General features: G+C 39.2%; 1 protein-coding gene across 3 annotated transcripts in view; it reads left to right on the forward strand.

Moving 5' to 3' along the window:
- Positions 1-27,717, forward strand: part of LOC126412774 (UHRF1-binding protein 1) — a 443,324-nt gene that overhangs the window by 183,852 nt on the left and 231,755 nt on the right. For all 3 annotated transcript variants that reach the window (XM_050082540.1, XM_050082538.1, XM_050082539.1), the window contains exons 8-10: positions 469-555; positions 19,881-20,065; positions 26,420-26,660. In XM_050082540.1, coding sequence (XP_049938497.1) covers positions 469-555; positions 19,881-20,065; positions 26,420-26,660 — 513 coding nt within the window. The remainder of the gene's footprint in view (positions 1-468; positions 556-19,880; positions 20,066-26,419; positions 26,661-27,717) is intronic.

A 27,717-nucleotide genomic window follows, 5' to 3' on the forward strand; every position in this document is an offset into this window, starting at 1 on the left:
TTTATGGCATATGAAAGAGGTTTTACACCTCCAGAGAAATACATTGCTCTGTCAGATTTATTGTTCATTTTGGTAAGAGTAACTTTTTCACGTCCAAAGATCAGAGTCTAACACCCAAATGGGTTACTTGCAGCACGTCATGAAAAAATGCCTAACTAAAGTATGATTTAGATACCTAACTCCGGTGTATGGTATCTGCATAACTGACTTGCAGTAAGCAAATCAAGTAGCATACATGTAGCAGGTATGCTGTGTGAGTCCATACTATCAAATATAAACTTTGATGATGAGAAAAATGAAGACAGGCTATTGCAATATGTCAAGTGTGTAATACAGTAACTTCCAACTCAGTTATAGTTTCTATTGTAGTGTAATATAATTATCTTATTTTTTGGCTATTGACAATAATGTGATTTGATTACATAATTTCTTGTTAAGGTCTGATTGCTCAAATCATTTCATCTACAGGTGAGAGCAGTCGCTTGAAAGGAGAATCCACACTGGTACATGCTGAATTCACATATTATTACTATCCTGGGGATAAAGCGTTCCCTTGTGAGTAATATTATATCATTTTTTTCAAATATACTTCTTCTATTTTTATTAATATTGGTCATCTAAGTATAGAAATTATTTGGATAGTAAGCTCTGTAATGGTCAGCTGATAACAATAACTTTCATACTACCATGAATATGATATCCAGTGAGGAACTATTTGAAATTCAGGAAGAAATAAGTCACTGGCAGCCCAATCAGGACAGTCAGGCTAGTGAGGAAATTGCTCTCAGGCAAATATTGTGATTCTTGCGTCACAGCTGCCATCAATGTGACTCAAGATATCTGCGTTGCTCTGAATTCCATGCAATTTATGTATTGCCCTGCATTTCTCATAGATATGATGGTGAACTCCAGTAGCTAATCATGGAGCAAACCATGCAGTTACTCTGAATTCATTCAGTGTGTAAAAACAACTTAAATGTAGGTAGCATACATTGTTAACCAGAACAACAATCTATGTTTGGCTATGTACAAATTTGAGCAGGCTTCAGATATAATAAATGAGTAAAAAATGTATATCAATAGAAGGAAAAACTCGGTAACTGTTTGAAAAAACAGCATTAGTGATCTCCAGTTAGGTTTGTGGCAACTCCTTCCATCGCCTCCATCTGTAGCAGTAGATGAAGGGCTGTGCAGACAAAAACCTAGTGATCAGCAAAGCACCTGCCAGCCAAGGTACTACCACATCCACCAACACCCTCGCTGGTCACTTCTGCTGAGTTAGAACTTAGATGGCCTAAGCAAGGACACCACGATGCCAAAACACCTCTTGGCCAGTCTGTTGGTCCACTTCAACGAGGCAAGACCTCCTGGCCATGCTCTCAACAGCCCACCCACACAGCGCCATGTGGATTATGTCGTTGTCTGCCACGTTTCGCCACAGTATGTGCAGACAGCATGTTTTTATCCCACATCCAGTGTCACTGTTGTATCACAGTTCGAGGATGCTACTCCATTTTTCATGCTGCCTTCCTAAGCCGTGTTTGCTCGAGGTGCTTCCATTGACTGCAGGTGTACAAAGCCTGATGCTGGATGCCTGGTTTGTCCCCTGATATCAGCACCTGGAACACTACATAAAGTGTGGTGTAAATAGTGCAGTGTGTGCCAGGACTACCAGGTGAGTTTATCACCATTCCATCCCCGGCCATTTTGGCACCCCTTTGCTGGCAAGCACACCGCTGAAGCAGGTTTTCCTGCACCACCAGATGATGCCGAACAAAGGCTGTGAGCCATTCATGGTCCACCCATTCCAGTGACTCCATAAAAAGCAGAGGCCCTCCCTGATTAAGAGCTAGTAACTCACTAAGTTTTACTGTAGTTGTTAGCTTAGAGAATAATGTCTCTGAACCAGCTCACGTGGCCCTTCCAGCATGCACCATTATTTATTGTGATCTTTTATTATTAGCTCAGCGCTATAGACATGTATGCCCCTTGGGAGCATAGAAGGAAACCTAAAACATTCCTTCAAGTTCAGTCCACATAATTTAAATATCTGGTTATTAACAATATTAAGAACTATGTAGTGGGACAAACATAAGAAATCCATTATAAAAAGGGCAGAAATTTTACCTGTGTTTATTGGGAGAATTTCTGAAAGTGTGTTGATCCAACATTGACTCTGTAAAGATCTATGTGAAACCTGCAGTTGAGTACTGCTTAAGTAGTATGTATCTTCTGAGGGTGCTTGCTTTAAAGGAGATAAGTGGAATGTAGAGGTTCGTGAAAGGGTAGTGGAGTTAATACTACAGAACTGTAGAGATTCTCCAGGATCTTAGGCATGGATTAAATAAATAAAAAATAATTTGCACTCAACAGAATTGGACACATTTAAGAATCCAATGTTTAAGACAGACTGTAAAATAATTCACTGCCAACAACTATATCACAAAATAATAACAACACCATAAGAGAGATGAAGTCACATATGAAAACACAGGAGGACTAATTTTCCTTCCCTGTAACTGCACAGAATACAATTGTTCAGGTACGTGGCTATATGGAGTGGACTTAGTGGTGTATAATCTAACTGTCTTTTATCTTTTACTCAGTAATGACCGAGAATGTCAAAACTCATTGTGCTCGAACTAAATAAAGGAGTCTTTATGTGTGTAGCCACCAGATGATTCTCCAGAATGTCTTTCATCAAATAGGGTTTTTAAGCCTTAACTTCCTGTGTGTCTGCAAAGAAAATTTTGTCAGTGTATATTATCAGTTCTGATGTGTGACGGTGAGACATGAACTTTCAATGGGAGGACCTTTAAAAAAAAATTAGCATTCATCAAGTGAGCACTGTGGAAATGCATGTTAAGACAAGACAGGAAAACTTGATTTGGATCAGTGGACAGACTGGAATGGAAGATGTAATGTGGGCTGTATTGAAAATTAAATAGAGATGGGTGGGTCATATAAGCAGGTGGATAGATGGTAGATGGGGAAAGGATGTTTTTTTTTGCTGAATTCCAGAAAGTAAGAAATAGAATAACATACAGTAAGGTAGGTAGATGGCATTAGAAAACACATGGGCATAAAGATGAAAATCTTAATGACATTGAAAAGTCAAGGGTACACCTTAATCCAGTATGGATGTCAAATTGTGGCAGTGGCTGCTGCTGCTGCTGTTGAAAACGGTGACAGTGATGCAGTACATGTAGTATTAGCTAATGCTCTGAACACATTGCAGTGCCCCTTTCAATTTTTTTTGTAATATATTGGAAGTATGTACATGTAATTGAGACAGGAAAATATGTAGGAAATAAATAAAATAATCATTTCTGCATAATTGCATTATATGTGAATAAGTTTATTCAAGTTCTTTGGGATATACAATATTACTGGCCTTTCTGTTTTGTGCAAAGACAAATACAATTTTTTGGCTGTTCCATTTGTAAGGTTGCAACATATATCTGACCTTGTGAAAAGTATGGATTTTCCACATTTAATCCATGCACTTGAAGTGAATGATCTTGCAATTTGTTGTTGATCATTGAGAATGCCAGGCAAGTGGAGAATTTTAGTCTTGAAGTGAAGTGAATGATCTTGCAATTTGTTGTTGATCATTGAGAATGCCAGGCAAGTGGGGAATTTTAGTCATTTAAAATGAAATGGCACGTCAGTGGGAATGATAGGAATTTGTTGAATGAGCACATCTTCTCCGTTTGACTTTTCATTCAGAATTGTTGTCTCAGTGATGTTTGGCATAAGTTTTTTGATGGTGAGTTTGATTCCATTGAACAACCCAGATGGATCAATTTTGCACAAATTAATTATTAGTGCCACAGTTTTGAGTTACAATGTATGCAGTGGGACAGCAGGAAAATCCAACAAATTCGAAAACTCAGCTGGATAGTTTGTCAGTAGATTTGTAGGAGACAAACCTGCCAGCAAATTATTGATGGATGGTGTTGTTCATTGTACTGATGTCAATGTTTTCTGCTGCCAAAATAACATGTTCACAAAGTTGTTGTTGATTTTTGTAATGTCCAGAATTGTAGCATTGTCTTTCTAGCAGTCTATTTGAACAAAAAACCAGTACATTGTTGCTGGAAGAGCTATATAGCTACAAAACTTCCCAAGACAGAACCAGTCTTATTTTTTTTTGGGGGGGGGGGGGGAGATTGCGCGTGAAACAGACCATTACTTTTTGAGATCATACGTTCCAAACAGGCAGACAAACATGAATTTTATGTAAGGATTTAAAGCCAAAAATTTACTTAATTGCTACTAATTTTTGCTCCTGCCCACTTTTCCCAGCCCTTTAACCTCCCTATACAAATGTGGGTGAAAGTCTGTATATCTATATCTACATCAATGATTTTTCAGAATGTATCAAAGTAACAAAGTGATTTTCAAATGCTTAGTTCCTCCTAGAAATTTCACATCATCTGGCAAAGCCCAGTTTGGAAAGACAATGTGCGTAAGAATGTGTTCGGTAAATAAAAATTGTAAAAAGGTAACAGTGTTATCAGCGTGCCCAATACTCTAGTGTGCCAGTTGTGTACGGTTGAATGGCCTGTGTAAGATAAACACAACCTAGGACTGGACCATGTTCTCAATTGGATGTCCACATATCTGCCTGTCCTCATTCTATACTGCACGACAGTTTCAGAAAATATCATTCTTAGGAAACACAATTGGCTCTTTATTCACATCAAATAAAGACTGCTGTTGACAGGTATTCTCAAGTTGATTCCAGAATTCCCAAAACTTTTAGGCATTGTTCCTCATATGCAGCTTTTAATGAGGTTGATTGCCTATGGAGTATCTGGTAAAAACCTGGCGGCATTTATAGGTCATACGTGGATACATAGGTCATACATGGGGAAGATGCCACACATCTGGAGGGGACTATCATGGTCAAAGTTTTGAATGCGCTGTAAGAGACTAGAGAATGGACGTGTTGTTGCATCAGTAGCCAGCAACAGAAAGAGTGAAGCATCTCCTCTCTGATCCTCGGCTGCCTGCATCTGAGGTCCCACATGAGCCTGTCTTAAGTTTCCATTGGTGAAGGGTTGCAGCTGATGCTCGCAAAGGCATCTGTGTGTCAGCAGTACTTACCGTGGGGACCCTGCCTAGCCCAGCATCAGGTGCCTGGATGCTACACTGGTTGTGAGAGCGCTCTCAGCAGCAAACTCAATCACAGAAACCAGTTTAGAATACAAAATTTTGATAAATCATCCCAACTTCCTCCACACAGCTGACCACCTGCACATTCTTTCCCCCTTCCGCAGGAGTAGAGCAAGAAATTTGCAAAAATGATGATTTATGGTATTCTCTTGTAGGCAGACGGTGATGATATGGGGACCTTGCACACTAAGGGGAACATCTAAGTGCAATTAATTTTGTTCTCTGGATGATAACATTTAAAATAATTATTTCATCGCTTATTAAACTGGGATGACCAGGGCTGACAGAGGATTTATTTGTGCCTTTTAATTTTATTACGTCTTACCTTACAAACGGATTCTGGTGGACTGTCAAGGCAGTGGAGGGGCACTGTGAAGCGAGGCAGTGAGATGGCATGGTAGAGTACAGTGAGGAGGTAACTCACGTAATTTGGAAGGGAGGCTTGTGGGGCTTCTATACATTACCTCATAGGGTATGTGCCCCGTTGAGTTCTGAAATCTGCTGTTGTAGACAGATAATAAATATGGCAGATAACAAACACAATCATTATGTGTCTTGTTCATGTAATAGGATAGGATTAGGATAGTGGTTTTATGAATACATTCAACATGGCCATTGATTTTGGGATGGAAGGGATTAGTTCTCCACTTCTCAATCTATAACAGTTTACACACTTGTACAAATAGAGCAGACATGGAAATCGTTTCTTCCTCCATCAGAATGGCGTTGGGACTCCTGAATGGTGATACTAAGTGATTCATAAAGGCTTTTTCTATGGTGTCCGCCATCTTATCTGTAATTGACACCAAAACCAGGTACTGTGAAAAGTGATTGTAGAGGCTTCTGGCAAGGTCTGAAACAGAATCCATTGCTGTGTTTGTTGCGCTACTTGCGTGCACTGAACACAAGCATGTATATCTATATCCATATCACGTTGCCCATGTTGCCACCAGTAACAGGTAGCAATTCAGTTCTTTGTAGCTCGTTTCCTGATGTGGCAGGTTTGGGTGCTATCATGGCATAGGATAATGATACAAGACTGGAGTGCTTTCAATATTGCTAATCAATTCCCAAGAGGAGTTTTATGCTACAATATATTGCCTTTGGATACGAGATCTGGGAGAGTAGCACAGTGCTGACAGTTGACGTCCTCACTTTGCTTCTCTTTAAGCTCCGTGATAAGCGCCTCATTTGCGTGCAGTACATTTCATCTAGATATGTACTCTGAAAGCCACCACAGGGTGCATGGCAAAAATTACCTTGTGCCACTATTAGTACAAGGTCTGTACACTTCAACATGAGCCCTAATTACTCTTATCTTTGTGGTCCTTACACAAAATGTATGTTAGTGGCAGTAGAAACTTTCTGCAGTCAACTTCAAATACCAGTTCCATAAATTCTCTCAGTAATGTTTTGCGATAAGAATGTCGTCTCCTATCTAGAAAGTCTCATTTAAGATCATGAAGCATCTCCATAATACTCATACATCTGTCTGCAGTGGGAGTGGGACACCTTATCAAACACTTTTTGGAAATCTAGGCATATGAAATCTGCCTGTTGCCCTTCAGCATTGTTTGCAGGGTATTGTATGAGAAAAAGGGCAAGCTGAGTTTTGAACGAGCTGCTCTTTGCAAGTCTATGCTCATTTGTGGACAGATGCTTCCCCCCCCCCCCCCCCCTCCCCCCCTCTCCCCCCCCCCCCCCCCCCCCATTCTAAAAGGACAGATCTTTCTACTTAATGCAGCTGGATTTTGATGAAATTTGTCCAGTACTGCTTAACTTCAACACCCAGTGCATTGAGTCTCCGCTGGGGTCTTTCAAATTCAGTAGTCATAAAAGAGCAGCATTGGCAGTTTCCAGTGTGGATTTCCTGCTGCACATAAAGCATGTAAATCCAATCACCAAGGCTGACAATTCCTTCTCTCTTGTGTTGTAATTAACTTCAACATTAGTAAGTTGATGAGAAACGTAACAATTCAGTTTTTCTTCCCCATCCTGTTCCTGACTCAGAGTGCATCCTACAGCAAACTCAGATGCAGCACTTGAGAACATATATGACTTCTCAGAATTGGGGTGTGTCAGCAAGGACGAACTTGTTAATACATCTTTGACCTGTTGTGTTGCAGACTTGCATTCTACAGCCCATTCAGAAGATGCTCCTTTTTTTCAGCAACTTTGTTAATTGTTTTGTTGCTGTCACATAATCCTTGCTGAATTAAAGATAAATACTCACCAATACTAGAAAATTTTGCAATTCCTTCACATTAGTGGGTGCAGAGAAACTGTCTGCCATTTTAGAAAATTTTGCAATTCCTTCACATTAGTGAGTGCAGGGAAATTGTCTGCCGTTTTCGTTAGCCGTGGGTCTGTCTGTACCTCAGCTGAGCTAACAATATGGCCCAGATACTGAACTGTGATGCTACGAGAAAGCATTTCTCCAACTTTAAACTCAAGTGGGCACCTTGTGATATTGACAATATAATTCATAATCATCAGCATCTTCCTCAGTTATACCAGGTGTCGTAGTACCACATGAGACTACTAGCCAGGATACAGTGACATTCAAGGATGAGATACGTCTGACAAGAGGTCTAAATAGACCAAGCATGTTGTTGGCTTCAGCCATCTTAAGAAGAAGTTGACAAACCACCGGAATGTGGTGGGCGCATTCCTTAAGCCGAAAGGCAGCCTCAAGAACTCATGTACCTGGAGGGCACTACAGACATGGTTTTTGGCCTGTCTTGGGGTGCAATCACAATCTGATAATATCTTACTTTCATATCTAAAGTGGTAAATATTTTACAGTTCCACAGTCTATCCAAAGTTTCATTGATACAAGGCAATGAGTATGTGTTGGTATTGTGACTTCATTTACTGTCCTCATATCCACACAAAGTTTCTTATCATTAATAGATTTCTTGGGAACAACCACTGTTGTTGGTGATGCCCATGGGCTGGTTGAGGGTTGTATAATTCAGACATGAAACTACTGCTGAATACTCTTTTCCACAAATGACTGTAAGTGCTGTCAGTCTGGCATCCCCAGTCAAAATTTCATGGTGAACTAGGCAAGTATTTTCTCTCTTCAAACAATCATGCAAATTCTCTAAAACTGGATGCAAAATTGCCATGGCGTGCACAGCCACACAAACGCAATGGTTGGCTACCGCGGCAGAGTTAAGTGGCGCCTGCAACTTAGTGCTGTCGCGTTCCGCCAGCCGGCACTAGAGGCATTCCCACCAAACAGTTAATCAGCCACGAACTATGCATTCCCACGAGCCTTTTTCCGGCATGGATGGCCACACTATGGTATCACCATCCACCAGTCAGGGATCGCCAATGGCCGCCAATCATCACTCCAGAATCAGTGGAGGAAGACTGGAGCTGCTGTGTAAATAGCCAGAAGAAAGGGAAACTGGCGTCTTTCGACCTGCAACCCGGACTCTGCGCCCGTCTACTTTGCAGCATCCGCCGGAAAACGTCGAGAGAAAACCCAACAAAGGAATGTAAATTTAGTTCAGTTGCTAATATTTCAATTCAATAAGGTGGCATATTCTTTGGCTTGTTATAAAATTTTGGTTGGAGAAGCAGCCTTTTGTTTTCAAGGAAAGTTTATCTTTTTGTAAAATTAAGCAGTGGCCTTGCTCCACCTAATAAAAAGTTTTGTTCACACATGGGTGGTAATCTGTGGATATAACAAAAATACTTCACTCAAACACAATTAAATACAATAACTTTTCCTGAAAATGTTTTTAAGGGGTAGCATGATTGAAGAGACTTGTATCGGAGATGATTCCTATCTTCTAAACTCCTGAAACTGTGTCCCTCCTGTCAGAGGAATCTTATACTTGATTGTCCCATTTGGTATTACGACATCTCTTGCTCCAAAATCATCCAAACACACTAGAACACATACTTTTGTCACCACAGTATCTTTGTTACACAGGCTTAGTTTCATGCGGGTCTGAAATCTATCAGTAACATCATTCTGGATGAGTGGATCAACTAGGAAGGCATTTCATTCAAGGATCTAGGATTTTGACTGTCAGCCAGAGAAACGTTCCAGTACCACCACTAATGTTTACAAGGGTGTTGGATTTTAACATCACAGTATACAGTTCTGTAGGGACTCAAGAAACAGGCTGTTTTTCTGGGACTTCTCGCATCCGTGTGGTGTGATTGCTGCCAAAATGGTAGGTGCCTCATCAAATTGGACAGTATGCGACCTGTATTCGGTCCCCAGAATGACATCAAAATTGTGCCCTCACATCCTTAATGATTCCATTTCAAAATTGTAGACTGCTCCATCAGCTTCTGAATGCCCTTGCTGTCACTATTCCTTCAGCATCCAGATCACTGTAGTCTAATTCATGAATGATGGTGAGTCATGTAGTTCAAGGCATAGATGGGGATTACAGTGTTGCCGTTCAAAGTGACATTTGCGGTACACACATATGTGTGGTGTGCACTTGGAGAACGCATGTATCCTGCAAATTATGTATCCTTCTTGCTTATGTAGAATTTGTAAATTACCATCACCATGAGTGTGGACAACTCACGGCAAATGGAGTAAAAGTTCACTACGTGATCCACTATGATCACTTTTAATGCTCACATTGGCTAAGTCACTCACAGCAGATCACTCATATCACTACTGAATGCTCATTGGCTCTTGCAGAATGCATGATGTAGGTGCGCAGAAAAAACTTAAACTTGATGACCGTCGTTCTTGACACTAATTATAACACAGCAGTGTGGTGGCTTTAACACCTGTTTGTCACCACGGAACAAGAAAACTGAACTTATTTGAGCACTTGTGTGAAACAAAATTCTCACATTTCTCCCTTACATTTTACCCTTTATATTTCTATTAAACCTTGGTAATTAACTGTTCTTAAAGGAAGGGGAGGGGGTTGTCCATTTCCCTGATTAGGTCTCCCATTCCCTGTGTGAGTCTTAAAGCCACCCAGCCATACTTTCCTCTGTTTCGTTACTGAGGACAGTTTATGTTTTATGCACACATGTCCTACTTCTCTATAAATAGGGTGGTAGGGGGTGTGACATCTGCTGGCGGTATGACCTTGCTTGCTCATATTGTCTGCAGTTAGTTTCATTAGTGAACATGGGACGTGGCTCATTATTTCATTAATTGGTGGAAACAAATCGCCCTGCTTCTTCAAGTAATAGTGCTAGAATCCCCGAGAAAGATGGTGAGGCAGTCATACAGGCTTCACCTCCCTATGGTCTCCCAAAAAAGGCCAGAACACGTGAATCTTTCTTTGCCACAGCTGCCTGTAATCACAGCTGCCAAAACTACTCCTCTGTCTACATATATTTTGAGCCTCAATAGAGACATCACACCCATCTCAGCAGTGCTCTCTTGCTGGGAGCGTTTCAGGCACATGGTTCCAAACAAAGGTGGCTAGAATTTAATTTATGAACAAAACAATCATTGCAAAACTAAGGGTAGACACCTGCAATAGGGCAATTCTTGATATTCTGTGTTTTTGCACTGATGCAAGCATTTGCTGGCAGGACAGCACCAGGAGCCAAAAGGCAAAGGCTAGTGACACACACATTATTGGCTGTATGGCGGCGGAACATGGAGCAGACCCTATGATCCTCAGCTATGCGGTGACACAATGACAGCAGCAGTGAGGTGATGGTGGCTCCATTGTCAACATCTAGACATTCATGGAGACGACAGGAATGGGAGTCGGTGGCGACAAGACCGGTTTGATACTGGACAGTGTGGTCGCAGTGACAGGAGGTGAGCCGAAGAGACAATACCGAGTGCCAGTAAGGTTGTCCATTGCTGGCAGAAACTCAGCACGGTAGGAGGCAGTGGTGGTTAATGCAAGTACACTAACACAGAGTGTGTGCTTTGGCCAGCTGACGAACATCAGCAGAATGAGCCGCATGGCATGGAGAAAGTCCACGCCTGCAGAACTGGCTAACGCAAGTCAGAGGTGGTTACGGGACCACATGTGAAGTCGTTACGGGGCCACATATAAAGTTATAACTCCTGCCCTTTGACAACACTCTGATAGTAGCTCCCAGCTGTGAAAAGGCTATTATTACTGGATTAAACAGTGAGCACTATGCTACTACACTGACACCAGATGTGCAGGATGGAATGAGTGTTGGCAGATACGTGGATGTCCAGGACAGTTAAGTTTCAAATGAGAACAGAGACAATGTGGCAAAAACCGGGTGCTGTTTATTTTGCCTTTCAGGATACATTTGGTGCACTTGGAAAAGATGCCATATGTCTGGACTGGGCTACACCAAAATTCTGAATGGATCATAAGAGAGTGGGGAAAGAACATGTTGTCAAGTTGTTACCCCAAGACCAGTGCTTAACCCAGCATACGTGTTGGGACAGTGCACAGGCTGTGAGAGCAGTCCCTCAACAGACAGCAGACATCAATTCAGAATTTAAAAAAAAAAAAAAAAAGTTGATAAATCATCCTTATTCACTCCAGACAGGTAGCCCTTGCATCTGGTTGTGTGCCAACAGCTCATTTTCTTTGACTTATTTCATAATGTTTGAGCACATTATATGTTTCAAAATCCTGCTACCAGTCAGCATCAATGGTAGGAATCCAGAATTCAAAAGATTTTTTGTGTGTTCCTTATTTTGTATTGGTGTGACCCATGCAACTTTGCAGTCTTTAGGTATGGATCTTCAGTCTTGTGAACTGTTGTATACATTGCAAAAAAGTGGAGCTACTTTGCAATGTACCACAAAAGGAACTTAATTGGTAAATAATGTAGATTGAAACACTTGCCTTTATTAAGTGACTTGAGTTGCTTTGCCTCAACGAAGGTATCTACTTCCAAATTACTCATGTTGCAGCTCTTCTTGATTTGCATTCCAGAATTTTACTGCATCTTCTTTGCTGAAGGAATTTCAGAAAACCATGATTAATAACTTTGCTTTTCCTCAAACTGTTAGGCTCTCATATGTACATAGGTGTTATATCACTATGCATTTTGAACATGTGGACAGCAGATCCCCATGTTCGTGAATTGTGTAGCAATAGTAATATAGCAATATAGTCATTCCAGTTTTGTTGTAATTGTTTTTAGATCATTTAAATTTATATTTGTCAATCACAATTTGATCATAGCTTTCTGTCTGGTGTTAGTGTTGAAGTATTTAATGTGCAGTATGAACGTATATTGTAGTTGATTAGAGTGGGATCCTGTCTGTACATAAAGGTGCAGAGTATTTAGAATCCACTCAGTTTGAGTTCACATCCTGTTCAAGAAGTTTTCTGAACTAACAGGACACATTTTTCACAAACAGATACTAAGTAAATGACAAACATAATTAGCGTAGGGGTGTGGAAAGTAGTAGTAACAAATAAATAGCATCTTTTTTCATTTCGGGTAAAGCATGGTTAGAGAGATCCTTAATAGTTGCTGATGACAAGCCATATTGAAATATCAACTCTGTTGCAGAAGGCAAGTCAGTGGCAGGAGCAACAGAATGTGCTTTAAGGTATACGAGATGTGACAATAAAATAATAAGACTGATGTGAAAAAAAAATTTTGTTTACCATTTTAGTCAAGTTTAGTGTTGTGTCCTTCAAAGTAGTTCCCTTCTTATTGCATACACTTTGTCCAGCGCTTCTGCCATTGATGGTAACATTTCTGGAACTCATCTTCTGTAATTTCCTCCAAGACCTTCGTAACAGCTTTTTGGACATCTTGTGTTGTTTGAAAATGGTGTCCCTTGACAGCTGTTTTGACTCATGGAAATAGAAAAAAGTTGCACAGAGCGATATCTGGTGAATAATGGTGGCTGTGGTAGTACTGAAATTTGTTTTGAGGTTAAAAATTGGTGTGGTTGGGATGGTGCATTATCGTGATGCAGAAGCCAGTTATCAGCAATGTTGGCACAGACACGGAGAACTCTTTTACAAAGTCTTTCTAAAATTTCTTTGTAGTAATATTAGTTTACTGTTTGTCCAGGAGGCACCCACTCTTTATGAACAATTCCCCTGGAATCAAAGAAGCACACAAGCATGCATTTCACTTTTGACTTTGACATGTGAGCTTTTTTTGGTCTGGGTGATCCCTTTGAGCACAATTGCCAACTTTGGCATTTTGTCTCTGGATCGTACTGAAAAAACCAACTTTCATCACCAAAAATTCTGGATTGATTTCCGTTTGCTCTAACAGATCAGCTGCCACATGTTTCCGTGTTTCTTGCTGTTGTGGTGTGAGATTTTTGGGGGCCATTTTTGCACAAATCTTTCTTATACCAAGATCTTCAGTTATTATTAGATGAACCAGTTCTCGATTGATGTTCAGTTCTTCTGCAATGATTTTCACGGATAATCATCGATCAGATCGTACGAGTTCACGCACCCTGGCCAAGTTGACATCCGTCCACTGCGGTCTTAATCTTCAATATTCGTCCTGCCTTCACTAAACATTTTATGCCAACGAAAAACTTGAGCTCTTGACATAACCTCCTCTCCAAAAGCCTTCTGAAGCTTACTGTAAGTTGTCGTTGCCTTTTCACCCAATTCTGTGATGAGAGACACAAACAGGTGTTATCTTATTACAGCACAACTCATGATTTAGCAGTTGCATTGATGTGCCACTTGGACTAGAAGCAGCTTATAGACCAAGGTCAAAGATATTGTGTCTACGCAAGCCTGCAGGGTTGCCACATCTTGCAAAGAAAATCAGTCTCATTGCTTTATTGTCACACATCGTATATTTTATAAATTTTTTTTGAATGTAGAGACCACTGTTCCAAATTATACACATTGTCATCTACCCTTTACTTATTGTTTGGCTATAAAATAGAGGGAAGCCCACTAATTATGATATGTATATAATCACTGAAACATGTGAGGGTAAAGAGAAAGAGACCAAGAAATTCAGTTTTGTTGAAGGCAGTATTTCCAAAACATATTCATGTATTCAGTTAGTTTCCTGTTTCTTATATATCCCTGCACTTTATTGTTTATGCTGGGTCTCAACTACAACAGCTACATTAAAAAAACTGATGTGTAGGTAGCAGGTTTGAAAAATGTATTTTTGCCACCAATCTCTTCAATGAAGTACTTAGTTGACTTTGCTTTTCCCAGTATTACTAATACCGAACAAAAAATACTGAAATCTTTGCAGCTACAGTTGTTTATATGTTAGTACACTTTATTAAGTGATCAATATAAAAGGATGGTAACATTTTTGCAGTGGAATACCAAAGACAAAACAGTGTTAATAAATTCGTGCTAAAAGAACTAGGGAAATCTATTTTTAATTTATTTGTTTTATTAGCACATAATTATCACATACATGTTAACTGTGTTATAAATCTAATCTATTTGAATTTGCTGAAAGAAACTCTCCAAGAATTGAGATACATCATTTGTAGTTACTCTGTGTGCATGGCAAGTAATGGGGATGGTGAGAAGTAATGTCACTACGGTTTTGTCTGTTATGGTTGAAAAAGACCGTAGATTATAGGAATGGGTTTTCTTAATGCACTCAACTTCTCCAATTAACATGGTAATTTTTTATTTGTTGTAAGCAGAAACAAATTACTCAGGTGACTTGCAGTGCTCCGTGTGGTAAGCGCTTGAAACACTAGATGTTCAAGCAATACAGCACTATCAGGTTGTCCCCTGATGATGCTGCTCTGTAAGGGAAGGTACAATCATTGAACAGTTGTAAGAAAAGAAGTGGACAAAATTTTCACTCTTTGTAATAAATGGCAGTATCACTCCTGCTTTTCAAGTGCATATCAAGTAGGAATCACAGCAGACACAGATTAATTCAGAGATTCACTGGTAATATTGTGGCAGATTTCATAACTTCTACAAAAGTGTAGTAGTGATGATTAGGATGTGATCACAGTAGCACCAATATTGGTGGGTTTTGTCTACATCGATTGAAGATGGCCGATCTTTACAACTCAGTGCACCAGTATGTGCACAGTCTCAGTACAACGGATTCAATCTCTAAATGTACAGATCTTGTATAACGGTCAGCAGAATTTGAACCAGTTTGTTTTCTTTGGTTGAATTGGGCGACATTTCAATGTGAATACTTAGGTTGTGAGAAACATACAAGAAAGAATCAATTTGTGGCATCCTTAGCATGAGATTAATCATAATATTGACATATCTAGGAATCTAATGTTTGGAAGTCATTTGTGAAATGCAATCCAGTATTTTTCTTATAAGATTATTTTAATTCCATTGTCATTTCTAATCTGCAAAATTATTTTTTTACTAGCTATGAAATACATCTTACCTATAGGTAAATTAAAATTATTTGCTTACAATTAACTGCTTGCCCAAATCGATGGATGTAGGTGATTTGTGGGCAACTTCAATTAAACAAATTTGTCCTGCAAAATATATTACTGCACCTGGTATGCTGTGAGATAATACACTGACCAGTACACTAGTAGAATTGGCATCAATAGATTTATAGAACAAGGTATTAAATAGAGTGAATTAGAAAAAAGTTACTGTATGGGCATGATTAGCCTTCTTTTGCTGAAATGCATTTTCTGAAGTTTGATTGCTTTTCACTGTCACCACAAGTCATTTCAAGTACGTCGTAGAAAACATGTATTAGAACATTTATCTCTTCATTCTCTTAAAAAAATGACTGGTTGTTCCAATAACTGAGGAAAGTGTGTGATGAATGATATTGGTCATACCGTGACTGAGTCATCAGCCGATGTTATCAGGTGACCTCTGGCAATAGCATCATGATTGCAGTCTTAGGCAACTCAAATGGCAATCTTTGCAAGCAAGCCATGTTGTTCTTGCAAAACTCTGTTGAATAAATTCAGAGAAATGCAATTCAAGGGAGACTGTGTGACAGTTTGCTGCTGGCATCATATATCTCTTGTAGGAACCATGAGAATAATGTAAAAGAGTTAATGACACATAAGAAAATGTATACACAGTCATTTTCCCCTTGTTTCACATGTGAATGAGATAAGATGTAAAATTCCTATTATTGGTATGAAGAACCCTCTGCCATGCATTGTATAGCATCTTGGAGAGAATGTATGTAGATGTAGAAACTTTTACACTGCACTACACGGAATAACCAGATTGAAAACTGTCAAGTGCAATGAGGGATTCACTGTTGGAGCACAATCACAGTATGAAGATAGTAGTAAATACAACACTAGGAACAAAAGTAACCTCTATTGTACACTTAATCTTGTGTAGTAAGGAGAAAAGTGTGCTCCCTAGGATACCGGCATGTAATGAAACTGTGACATTCAGTGAACACAAGTACGTGTGTTGGCCACTGACTTCTGTGTCCAACATTTAGGTGGTGGTTCTGAATGTCATGGATGCAAAGTCATTTGTTGTCTAGCATTGAACTGATGATAATAGGTGAACTATGGCTTTTATTGCCTGACCCTAGAATCTGCAGTTTTCTTATCAACATATTGTTGGCCACAACAGTTTACTCGAGCAGTTCTAGATTCCCTCATTTTGATGTATGCATGGCATGATCTTTGGTGATTGGGCATGTGAATAGTCAAGTGCTTAGATGATCTTGTGGATGGTACGTACAACATGTTCAAGCTCTCACTATCTGTCAATGAACAAATACAATTATTCTGTGTGTTTTGCTTATCTTGCATTTGCTTGCCATGCTGACAACCTGTACACAGTCTGAAGAAATCGTGCTCATGTAACATATCAAACTATTTCAAACATAAAGACAAGAGCACATCTTTCCACCACTGAAACTGCCTCTGATTTGACTGCTGATGAATGGATTTCCATTTGGTGTACTGAATGACAGCTGTCTTTAAGTGTTTATAGAAACATGATAATACCCATCAAAAAAGAAGCACATAGAAGTGTGTGGTCAAAAAAGAACCACATAAAAGTGTGTGATCAGTTCTGTAGTTCTGTAGCAGTGTTTGAGATCTTGATGGGAAATGTTGAAGGGATTCAGATGTGCGGAGGTAAGATCATAGGGAGTTGCTGTAGCCCATACTAAAGTATAACAGTGGTGCTCAAGGGTCTAAAATAGGGATCAATAGAAGAAAAGCAATGCTATTCCTTGGAGCGTTAATAGTTGTGGTAGACTGTGCAATAATTCTATTATACCCAAACTGTAGCACTCAGAAAGATCACAAAGGTAAAATATATTATGGCATGTACAGAGGCATATGGCTGACCATGCCTAAATGAGATAAGAAAATGGGATGTACAGGAGCTTGTGCCTTGGAGGCGTTCAGTATGTAATGCAACACTTTTTTTTTCTGAAACCAATTTGGTTTTATTCAGGATTCCCATATACCATATTATTCTCCACTCTTTTTGGCTATGAAATCCTATTTTTCAACATAATCTCCGTTCAATGTGATGACCTTGTACCAGCTTTCTGGGTGGGCCTTTATGCCCACTTATCACTCCACTGGTTGACGTTGGAGTCAGTATCGTGCCGTGTCAATAACCTTCCCATCATCCATATACTACTTCCCACAGAGTGCATCCTTCATTGGGACAAACAGATGGAAGTCAGAAGGTACTGTAAGGTGGATGAGGAAGAACAGTCCAATGAAGTTTTGTGACCTCCTCTTGGATCTGCAGACTCATGTGAGATCTTGTGTTGTCATGTAGAAGGAGAAGTTTGTTTGCATTTTTGTGACAACAAACGTGCTGAAGTCATTTCTTCAGTTTCCCGAGGGTACCACAATACACTTCAGAGTTGATCATTGCAACATGAGGTAGGACATCAAACAGAATAAGTTCATTAGAGTCATAGAAGACCATCGCCATGACTTTACCAGTTGAGGGTGTGGCTTTGAACTTTTTGGTCAGAGGGGATGTGGTCTGGTGCCACTCCATGGATTACCTTACCCATGTTTCATCACCTGTGATGATGTTTGACAAAAATTTTTCACAATCAGCTGTGTGACACACAAGCAGTTGTGCACGGATTCTCCTTCGTTGCTCTTGATAGTCTTCTGTTAGAGGTGAGGAACACGGTGCCATATACCTTTTAGTACTCCAACAGGTGGACAAGTATATCAGCATTACCAACAGAGACATGAATTTGAGCAGCGAGGTGTTTGATTGTCAATCCCTTCGAATGAGTGTGTCCACACTTTCCAACATTGCCAGAGTTACAGCTGTGTGCAGGCATACAGCCCATGGGAAATTGGACAGGTCTGTGCGGCCTTGTTGTGATGACGACAGATGCCTCGCCCAATGACTCACCATGCTTATGTTCACTGCCAGATCTCCATAGACATTCCGCAAGTACCTATGAATATCTATGATTCTCGGATTTTTCGCCAAAAGAAACACAGTGACAGATCTGTGCTTGAAATGTGCCTCCATTACAGGTACCATTTTGAAGGCCACGTATAGTGCCAGCACCGATCAGAGTTTCAAGAAACTATAGGAGCTGAAGTTGGAACATTCCATGGTGCCCCACAACAAATGCCACCTTTTTTCAACTGAAATTGGCTGAAAAAAAGGTGTGTTAAACACCCTTTGTGTGTGTGTGTGTGTGTGTGTGTGTGTGTGTGTGTGTGTGTGTGTGTGTGTGCGAGAGAGAGAGAGAGAGAGAGAGAGAGAGAGAGAGAGAGAGATTGATTTATTTTCTTTCTGAAGTAAGCATAATTTATGTAAAACAATTCAAATCAAAGACATGGAACTAAAAGTCGAACAGCTTTTCATGATATGTGAGAAAGGACTTTACTAAACAGTCTTCCTTTATTTTAAAATGAAGTTAACTAGGCAGGAAATATGTTAGTATAATAATTCATAGAACCACAACATATGCAAATCATTGTGTCCAGAGTAATATGAACAACTATAATTCTAACCCCACGTGGAACAGGCTTATTTTTCCATTCTTGTTGTTCAATACCCTCTTACAATTCTCTACTTTGCATATGGTGCTGGATGAAACAATATTGTGTATTAATAATATGAAACTTGAGGCCACAGATTAGTCATCCTCCTGCAGGCAGAGAAAACTAAAGTGTTATGTAGTGAATCCAAGCGGAAGTATTACTTTTCCTTCTCTGCATAAGTACTTGGTGAAATGTGGTGATTGCATTTGCTGATGAAATAATACTCCTCAAAATACTCATAAGCTGCATTATGTTTTAAGCAGTACTGACATTTTTAAAAGTAGTATTGATGTCTCTTTTACTGCTAATTATTTATTGTGTTTAAATTAGTGGTATTTTTGCAGGAATATAGTTGAACAAATAAGGCGTGTGTTTCCTGTCCTTTACTTTTAATTTTATTTTGCTTTCTTACATTGGATGAATTTTGCTTCGTCTCATTATTATCTATAGCACAAGTTGACAGTATTCTACGTTTTATGTGGAAAGTTCTCAGTATGGCTACTGTGTAAAGTTTCATAGGGTGTTCCATCCATTCCTTCCTTTTCCATTAGCTGCATGATACACAAGAAACATGCCTTCTCGTGAAAGCTTCTGTATAAGACATAGAATAATTGTACCTGTAGTGGATATAAATTATTTTTTTTCTGTGGTTGCTGCAGCTCCCTGGCACATATGCTTCCAGAAATTTTGTCATTAACGTTTGTAAAACACATTTGGCACATCACAGTATGTTCTATTGGGCGCAAAAATAAAAGCTACTTTCCTTATAAAAAGTTTCATGCTCACTGAATAAGCTTCAGTTACTTCTGTTTCTTTGCAGTACCTCCACCAAAATTCTATGCACAGCTAAACCCAGTGCAGATAAATTTTGATTTACATAGTTGTGTATGGGCGAATGCATTTGCGCTGAATTTGTATCAGTCATTATTGACTGCAGCTGCTGCTCAAGACAACGTGCCGGACCTTTTTTATGTTGATGTGAAACTAGAAGCTATAAAAATAAAGGTTGGTGAGTGCTTACTTTACATTGGTTCTTAGTAATTTTGTAAAAGCTTTTAGGGTGTGGATTTAGGAGGATTGTTTACTTTACTTTACAACATTACAGTTACATTTTCTTTTATTAATCTGATACAATGATCTTCACTTCATTTCAACTTTTTTTTCATGTGTTTGTAATAGGCATGTTTTCTGTTATAATTTTCTTTTATGAATCTAATTTTTGCATCTGTTTTACCCCCTTCTTCAGAGATGAATAGTGTTATGATTTGCATGTATGAAATCAAACTATTCCTAGAAAATAGCATTATACTTTATGCTGACTGTAAGCAAGTAGTTGTGTACATATTGTTTTTATGTTGTCTCTGGTTTGTATATAAATACAAGAGCAACTATTTAATTGTGCAAGTACAGATCAGAAATTATTGTGCAGGAAACCATATTATCTTTATTTACAGTACAAAAGTGCTTTCATAATTTTTCCTGCAATGAAATGGAATTAACATTAGTTACACCAGAGTAAAATAGCATGTTCAGACAGATTGTTTGTTAGATGAACAACTATGGTCTTTATCTCCCTCCATGAGTGAATTCATTAAATTGTAGTAAATTGGCATTATCTAATGCAAGTTATAACTAATTTTAACACAGGTACAAGAAAAAGCTGATGTAATTGGAATTTTGTCAGCCCCCTTTTGCATGATGGTCTAGGTGTTAAAAATAGAAGTGCAATCTAGAGTGGTGTTGTGCTGTAGTGACAGAGATGTTTTGGTAAGCTGCTTACGGTGCACTGTTTACATTTCTGAATATGATACTGTGCTATGGGCATGGCTGGTAGAGAATCTTATGAATTAAATAAATCTCTGTACTGAACTAACAGTGTCTCCATGACTGATCAGTCACTACCCTTTAAGTTTCTAACCTGGCTACATAATGCAGATGTGCTGACAGTTTGTATCTCTGTGTTTTCAGTCTTCTTGTCCATGAGATCCAGACTGACAACAGATACATGTGCCCTAGTATCTGTTAAAATCTTGTATTTATTTATCCAAGCTATCAAGCAACATTCCATATTTTTACAGTACTCCAATTCACTGGGAATGCTTCCTGATGGAAGAAACATTCCTGTTGGCATTTCATTGTTTCTTTTTTGTATTGTACTTGCACTGTTTCCTGGATTCACAAACCCAAGCCTTATCCTCATACTGCTGCCAATTATAACATTGTGGTTGGCAACACTGTGCCTTTAAATGTCCCTGCTGACCACAGAATATCTTCCATTCAGTGTGCTTGCACTGTCAACTTCTTGTAAGTGTGTAGCAACACGAAGTGCAGTGGCCAAAGTCTCAGGGTTTGCCGTTTGTACCCATTAAAAAAATTTGGATGTATCACTCTGAGAAACACATCCAGCACTCAATTTCCTGCTTTTTTGAGCAATGCACTGTCTGCATCTGGTTTGTGCATCAGCTCACAAGTCTGCTTATTAATCTTGCATATTCTGTTAGAAAATTATTCCAGTGTTCCATTAACTTTCTGCATTAAACTATTTAGTTTCTCCCTAAAAAATGGAGCACTGTTCTGTTTTCTATATCTCTGATGCTTTCTGTGTAGAACTATTGAGTTTTTCTATATCTCTGATGCAAACACTCTGCTAACTCACTGAATGTGGATACTTTATGAAGCACTTTGTGGTATTGTTTTGAATTATTTCTTGAAGCCTTCAGCAGCCATTCTCTTTATTTCCTGTATGATTGTACAATTTCGGCCCTAGGCCATTTTCAAGTATTTTATGGATGAATTATTTTTTGTAACAGATTATGTCATACACATGAGAGATATGGGAAGAGATACAGGTTTTCACCTCACTCATGATACATAACTTGGCCATCCATGAGTATGTTTCATCTGACCAACTTCTTAACGACGCCATGGCTAATACGTGATCTATAAACACAGTTGTTTCCTCAGAGTAGGGAGTTATTAGATTTGAAGCTGAAAAATCAATAAATGATGAAGAAGCACTTAACAACTGTTTTAGTCTCGCACAAACCTGATTGAAGCCGTTATTTTGTCAGTAAGGGTTGCTCTTGTTGCATTAGCTATTTGTTAAGTGTTTTCTGCTATTCATTATCCTCCAACAATTTAGAAACTTGCTCTGTAAGGACGTCTATCACCTTGTTAGTACTAGCTGCCCGTATTTGTGCCATGTTTCTGCAACTTACCTTTCCCTCTTTTACACAAACCACACTACTGTTACTTCTGGCAATAATTCAGTATCCACAGTTGCAAAAATAAAACAGTTACATTTAATTCCTATGCCTAATTGTTAACAAACAACATTCTGAACAATTGTCTGCTGTGTGACTGTATATTTTTTACAAGTAGTACATGTTGCTTTTACAGATCTGTTACATAGTGCGTAATGTCCCGTTAACTTGCAGCTTTTTCAGAGTGTCGGAACAAGATTTTCTTGCCAACTGTTGGAAATCTGCCAGTTCTGTCAAAGTCTTTAAGTCCTAATTATATATAAAAACAAAGATGAGGTGACTTACCGAACAAAAGCGCTGGCAGGTCGATAGACACACAAACAAACACAAACACACACACAAAATTCAAGCTTTCGCAACAAACTGTTGCCTCATCAGGAAAGAGGGAAGGAGAGGGGAAGACGAAAGGAAGTGGGTTTTAAGGGAGAGGGTAAGGAGTCATTCCAATCCCGGGAGCGGAAAGACTTACCTTAGGGGGAAAAAAGGACAGGTATACACTCGTACACACGCACATATCCATCCACACATACAGACACAAGCAGACATATCTGGTTGGTTAACTATCTTAGATATTTACATTTACATTGAACCTTTTGTTCCTATGATTACAAAAAATCTTAACCTAGCTTAACATTATTTTTACATTGTACTCCAAAAATCTCTTGCTTCTTAGAACGAATCCATTCTAAAGGAATTTTGTAAATGGTTGTTCCCTTTGCGTGATTTGTTCTCTTTCTGAGGCAAAAGAATACAGCACAAATGAAAGTTAGATAGAGGAAATAGAGAAGATCCAAAGGAGAACAGCACATTTCGCTATGAGTTCATTTCGTAAGCATGAAAGTTTCATGGAGATGCTCGGTCAGCTCTGGTGATAGATGCTGCTAGAGAGGCATTCTGCGTCACAGTATGGTCTACTGCTAAAATTTCAAGAGTGTACATTCCTAGAATAATCAATAAATATATTGCTTCCTCCTATGTATATCTCAGGGAAAAACCACAAAGATAAAATTAGAGATTAGAGCCCACACAGAGGCTTAGCAGCAATTGTTCATCCTATGAACCGTACACAGCTGGAACAAGAAAAGGAAGAAGCGACAGTGATTCACAAAATACCTTCAGCCGCATACTATAATGTGGCTTGCAGGATGTAGATGTAGAAGTAGAAATACAGTAATATCCTTTTGTTTGGTGTTTCTAATGGTAGAAGTTAACTTGCCATGGAAGTGGCCCTTAGTAGTCATAATCATATTCAATAATTAAAAAATAGACTACTTAGATATAGCAAAACTTAATTTTGTTTAATTTACTAGCTGCTTCCAGTTTCATATTTATATTACGTGGACCTGGATCTTTGCTTTCCTTTCTATATTTCACATTTTTGTGCACTTCATCAGGTGTTATGATGGAATGCCCTCTTATGTCCAGTCTTCATGCACTGTTTATTGTAAGAAATGAGGCCTGTTCCTCCATTTTTCAATGCTTATTGGATTAATCTCAGTGTAAAGCTGTAAGGAAATTAATCTTCATTAGAATAAATCCTACATTTATTAACAGGGTGATTATAATTGAAGTGAAACATTCAAACCGCTGTAGAAATAACACCACTGGTCAGAATGACGTCAAATTGCAACGGAATAGTATTGGACAAGGGTGACAACATATGGCAGAAGAAAAATAAATAGTTACAAAATGTAGCAGTAGATGGCGCTGCAAGCATCATAATTTAATAGTGGTCGACTACAAGTGACAAATGAATTGTACAACAATGCTTAAGGTGTACGTTTGATGTTAAACAAACTTTTCTACTCACTGTGCATGGGTGTTATACTGTTAGTTATGTAAGCCCATCCACCAAGGCAAGGTCATATCACATTGGATGAGAAAAACGAGTTTTTAATTGTCCTGGGGCAAAAAACCGCATAAAAAGCATCAATCACATTGGTTTTTAATTGCTCTGAAGCCAAAAACCTTATAAAAACCTTAAGTCACATGGGTTTTTAATTGTCCTGAGGCCAAAAACCACATAAAAAGCAGCAATCACATTGGTTTTTAATTGTCCTGAGGCCAAAAACTGCATAAAAGGCATCAGTCAGAATCAAATTGGATTATTAATTTCCATATGACTGGCGCAAAACATGTCAATATGCTGTTCACGATTTTCTGCAACAAGTTGCAATCAAGAAACAGCATGTTCCACAACTGATCAAAGTGTTTCTGGTGTCATGTTCAGAATATGTTGTGCAATGCATGCCTTTAGTGCAGCTAAGTTTGCAATCGGAACACTGAACGCAACATCTTTCAGATAGCCCCACAGCCAGAAGTCACACACATTAAGATCAGGTGATCGCGACAACCAGGCTGTAGGGCAATGGTGGCTGATAATTTTAGCATTTCCAAAATGGTGCTTCAGTAGCTGCTTAACTGGATTTACAATGTGCGGAGGTGTGCCATCTTGCATAAAAATGATCCCGTCCATGCTGTTGGAGAGCTGGAATAATGTGGTTGCACAAAAGACATTCATAGTGCTTACCAGTGACAGTACAGGTAACATGAACCAGAAGCATCTGTCTCTTTAACAAAATATGGCCCTATGATAAGTGATACCAAAAACTTGCACCACGTAGTGACCTTTTCAGGGTGAAGTGGTGCTGGTTGATTTGCGTGTGGATTTTCCGTTGCCCATATTCGACGATTCTGTTATATGCTCTTAGATGTAAGTGGGCTTCGTCTGTACACAAAATCTGCCATGGCCAATCACTGTCCACTTCCATTTCTGCAAGAAATTCTAAAGCAAAGGTCTTTGTTGCTGGCAGGTCAACAGGAAGCAACTCGTGCACATGGTTAATTTTAAATGGATAGCAAAGAAGGATGTTTCATAGCATTTTACACACCAAGCTCCTGGGTATGTCCAATGTTCGCACTATTCTCCATGCACTACACGTTTGCACACCACCACTCGTCTCCTCCTGCATTGCTGTGGCCACTGCTTCCACTGACGACGTGTCAATTTGTTTCCTCCCTCTACCAGTTTGCACATCAAAAGAACCCATCATTTTGAATTTCTGAATGATTTCCTCCAGAACCATGGAAGTCATTGGATCAATGCCTTTTTTCAAACCCTTCAATGTTTGGAACTTCTGCAGAGCAATGTGTGCACAGTCATCATTCTTGTAATACACTTTAAAAGCAGAGCACAATCCTGCATTGAGACAGTCATGCCGAATGATGCAGACGCAAAAGGAGGAAAAGCCATGTATCCGGTGCGTTTGTACCAACTTCAATGGGTCGTGCGCAGAACAGGTGTTTTCATTTACATATTGTGACACATACAGCACTATCTGTTGATCAGTTTACATGCCCCCGCCCCCCCCCCCCCCTTTCTGCCATACGTTTTCCCCCTTCTCCAATAATATTCCGTTGCAGTTTGATGTCATTCTGACCAGTGGTTTTATTTCTACAGCGTTTTGAAAGTTTAATTATAATCACCCTCTATATCTTGTGTTCTTCTTGTCTTGAGGATCTTCTACATTTTGCACTGTAATTTCTGATGTTTTTATCTGTCTCCTCCATCTTTCTGCCATGCCTCTTTCTAGGCTTTATTGTTTATTGTTCATATCCTCAAAGAATGCAATGTGAATGTTATTTGCTCTGTAATCCTGGAAAGTTGTCAGTGTTCCATCTGGAATGAGCTGACAGAGAAAACACACTGAATCGTATATTGAGGGACTCGTATTAAAACCAACAAAAGATTGAGGTCTAGTCTGAGATCTGGATCACATGGGTTTGATAAAAACTTTTACATCGAACTGCAGCTGAGTACTTTTGATAGTTAGTTTCTTTCATCAATAAAATTGTAATATCAAGTGAAAAGTAGGAATCACTTTTTTCCATGTTGCAACTTGTTGCACTGTAGTGAAGCCATTGTGAAAGTTATTTTAACATAGTTTATACAGTAACCTAGAAACTGGAAGTCTCTCATCAGGGTGCTATGTACATTAGTATTATATGAGAGAAATTGAGACTAAAACTATTTTATGACTGTACTAAGGCTGCTGTTATTATTTTAAAACTGACTGACAGAGTTACATGTGCTCAGGTTCTTGTGGACACTGGAGGTGTCGAGTACCGTAATCAGCGAGACCGGCCACGTCTTCTGCAGATTCAGGTGGAACGTGCATCAGTTACAAATATACGCAGTATGGAACATAGCTCACGAGCAGATCTGGCTAAATGTGTGGATGTTCTCCAGTCTGCACCATTGTTCTACGGTGCCAGTTTTCCTGCTATCCCTTCTGACAAACATGTTGTAACAGAAAAGTTCTTGAAGCATTTGGCAGGTAAGTTTTGCACATATCCAGTGGCAGCAAGAAACTGCATAAAGTAAATACAATGTAAGTGTGGATACATGTGACTGGTCAGTCAGGCTTCTTTTCAATAAGTAATGATCAACCATCAGTTCCCATCCTGAATTTCCGTTGCTGTATTGGGGCAGATGAAATAGATCTGTTTATTTGTTTCTACACTTCAAGTATCTTGAAATGTGTGCTGCTAGATATTTGGTGGTTAAGATTCATTTCATTAGTTGGCGGTGCTGTAATCTATCAGTGTTGGTTTACAAAGAAACTATTACATTTCAGTATTATGAGAAGGAAAGGTGCTACTCACCATAGAGTGGAGATACTGAGTCACAGATTGGCATAACAAGATTTTCACACGTAAAGCTTTAGGCCAATGGCCTTTGTCAACAATGGACACACATATGCACACAGACACTCAGGCAAATGCAACTCACACACATGACTGCAGTCTCAGGCAACTGAAACCATGCCGGCCAGAGTGGCCATGTGGATCCAGGCGCTACAGTCTGGAACCGCATGACCTCTACGGTCGCAGGTTCGAATCCTGCCTCGGGCATTGATGTGTGTGATGTCCTTAGGTTAGTTAGGTTTAAGTAGTTCTAGGTTCTAGGGGACTGATGACCACAGCAGTTAAGTCCCATAGTGCTCAGAGCCATTTGAACTGAAACCACACTTGCAGCTTTAAGTGTGAAAATCTTGTTGTTGTGCCTATCTGCGATTCAGCATCTCTGCTATATGTTGATTAGCAACTTTCCTTCCCATAATATTGTTACATTCCATCCTGGATTTTCCATTGTTTGACTACTACATTTCATTATGTGTAGGATCAACACTTAGAAGCAATACCTGCAGGAAATGAATGTCCAGTTTCCACTCAGTTTGCAATAATTTTCTAAAAATATTATCTCCTTGTAGACAACTGCGTCATTTTCATTTTCCTCTTTCAGGGAACACTTATATTTTTAAGGATTTCAGTATCTTTATTAGGCAACTTGATAATTTTATTTTTAGATTTTGTAATATTCCTAACTTCTAC

This window comes from Schistocerca serialis, chromosome 7, assembly GCF_023864345.2.
Source record: "Schistocerca serialis cubense isolate TAMUIC-IGC-003099 chromosome 7, iqSchSeri2.2, whole genome shotgun sequence".
Taxonomy (NCBI): Eukaryota; Metazoa; Arthropoda; class Insecta; order Orthoptera; family Acrididae; genus Schistocerca; species Schistocerca serialis.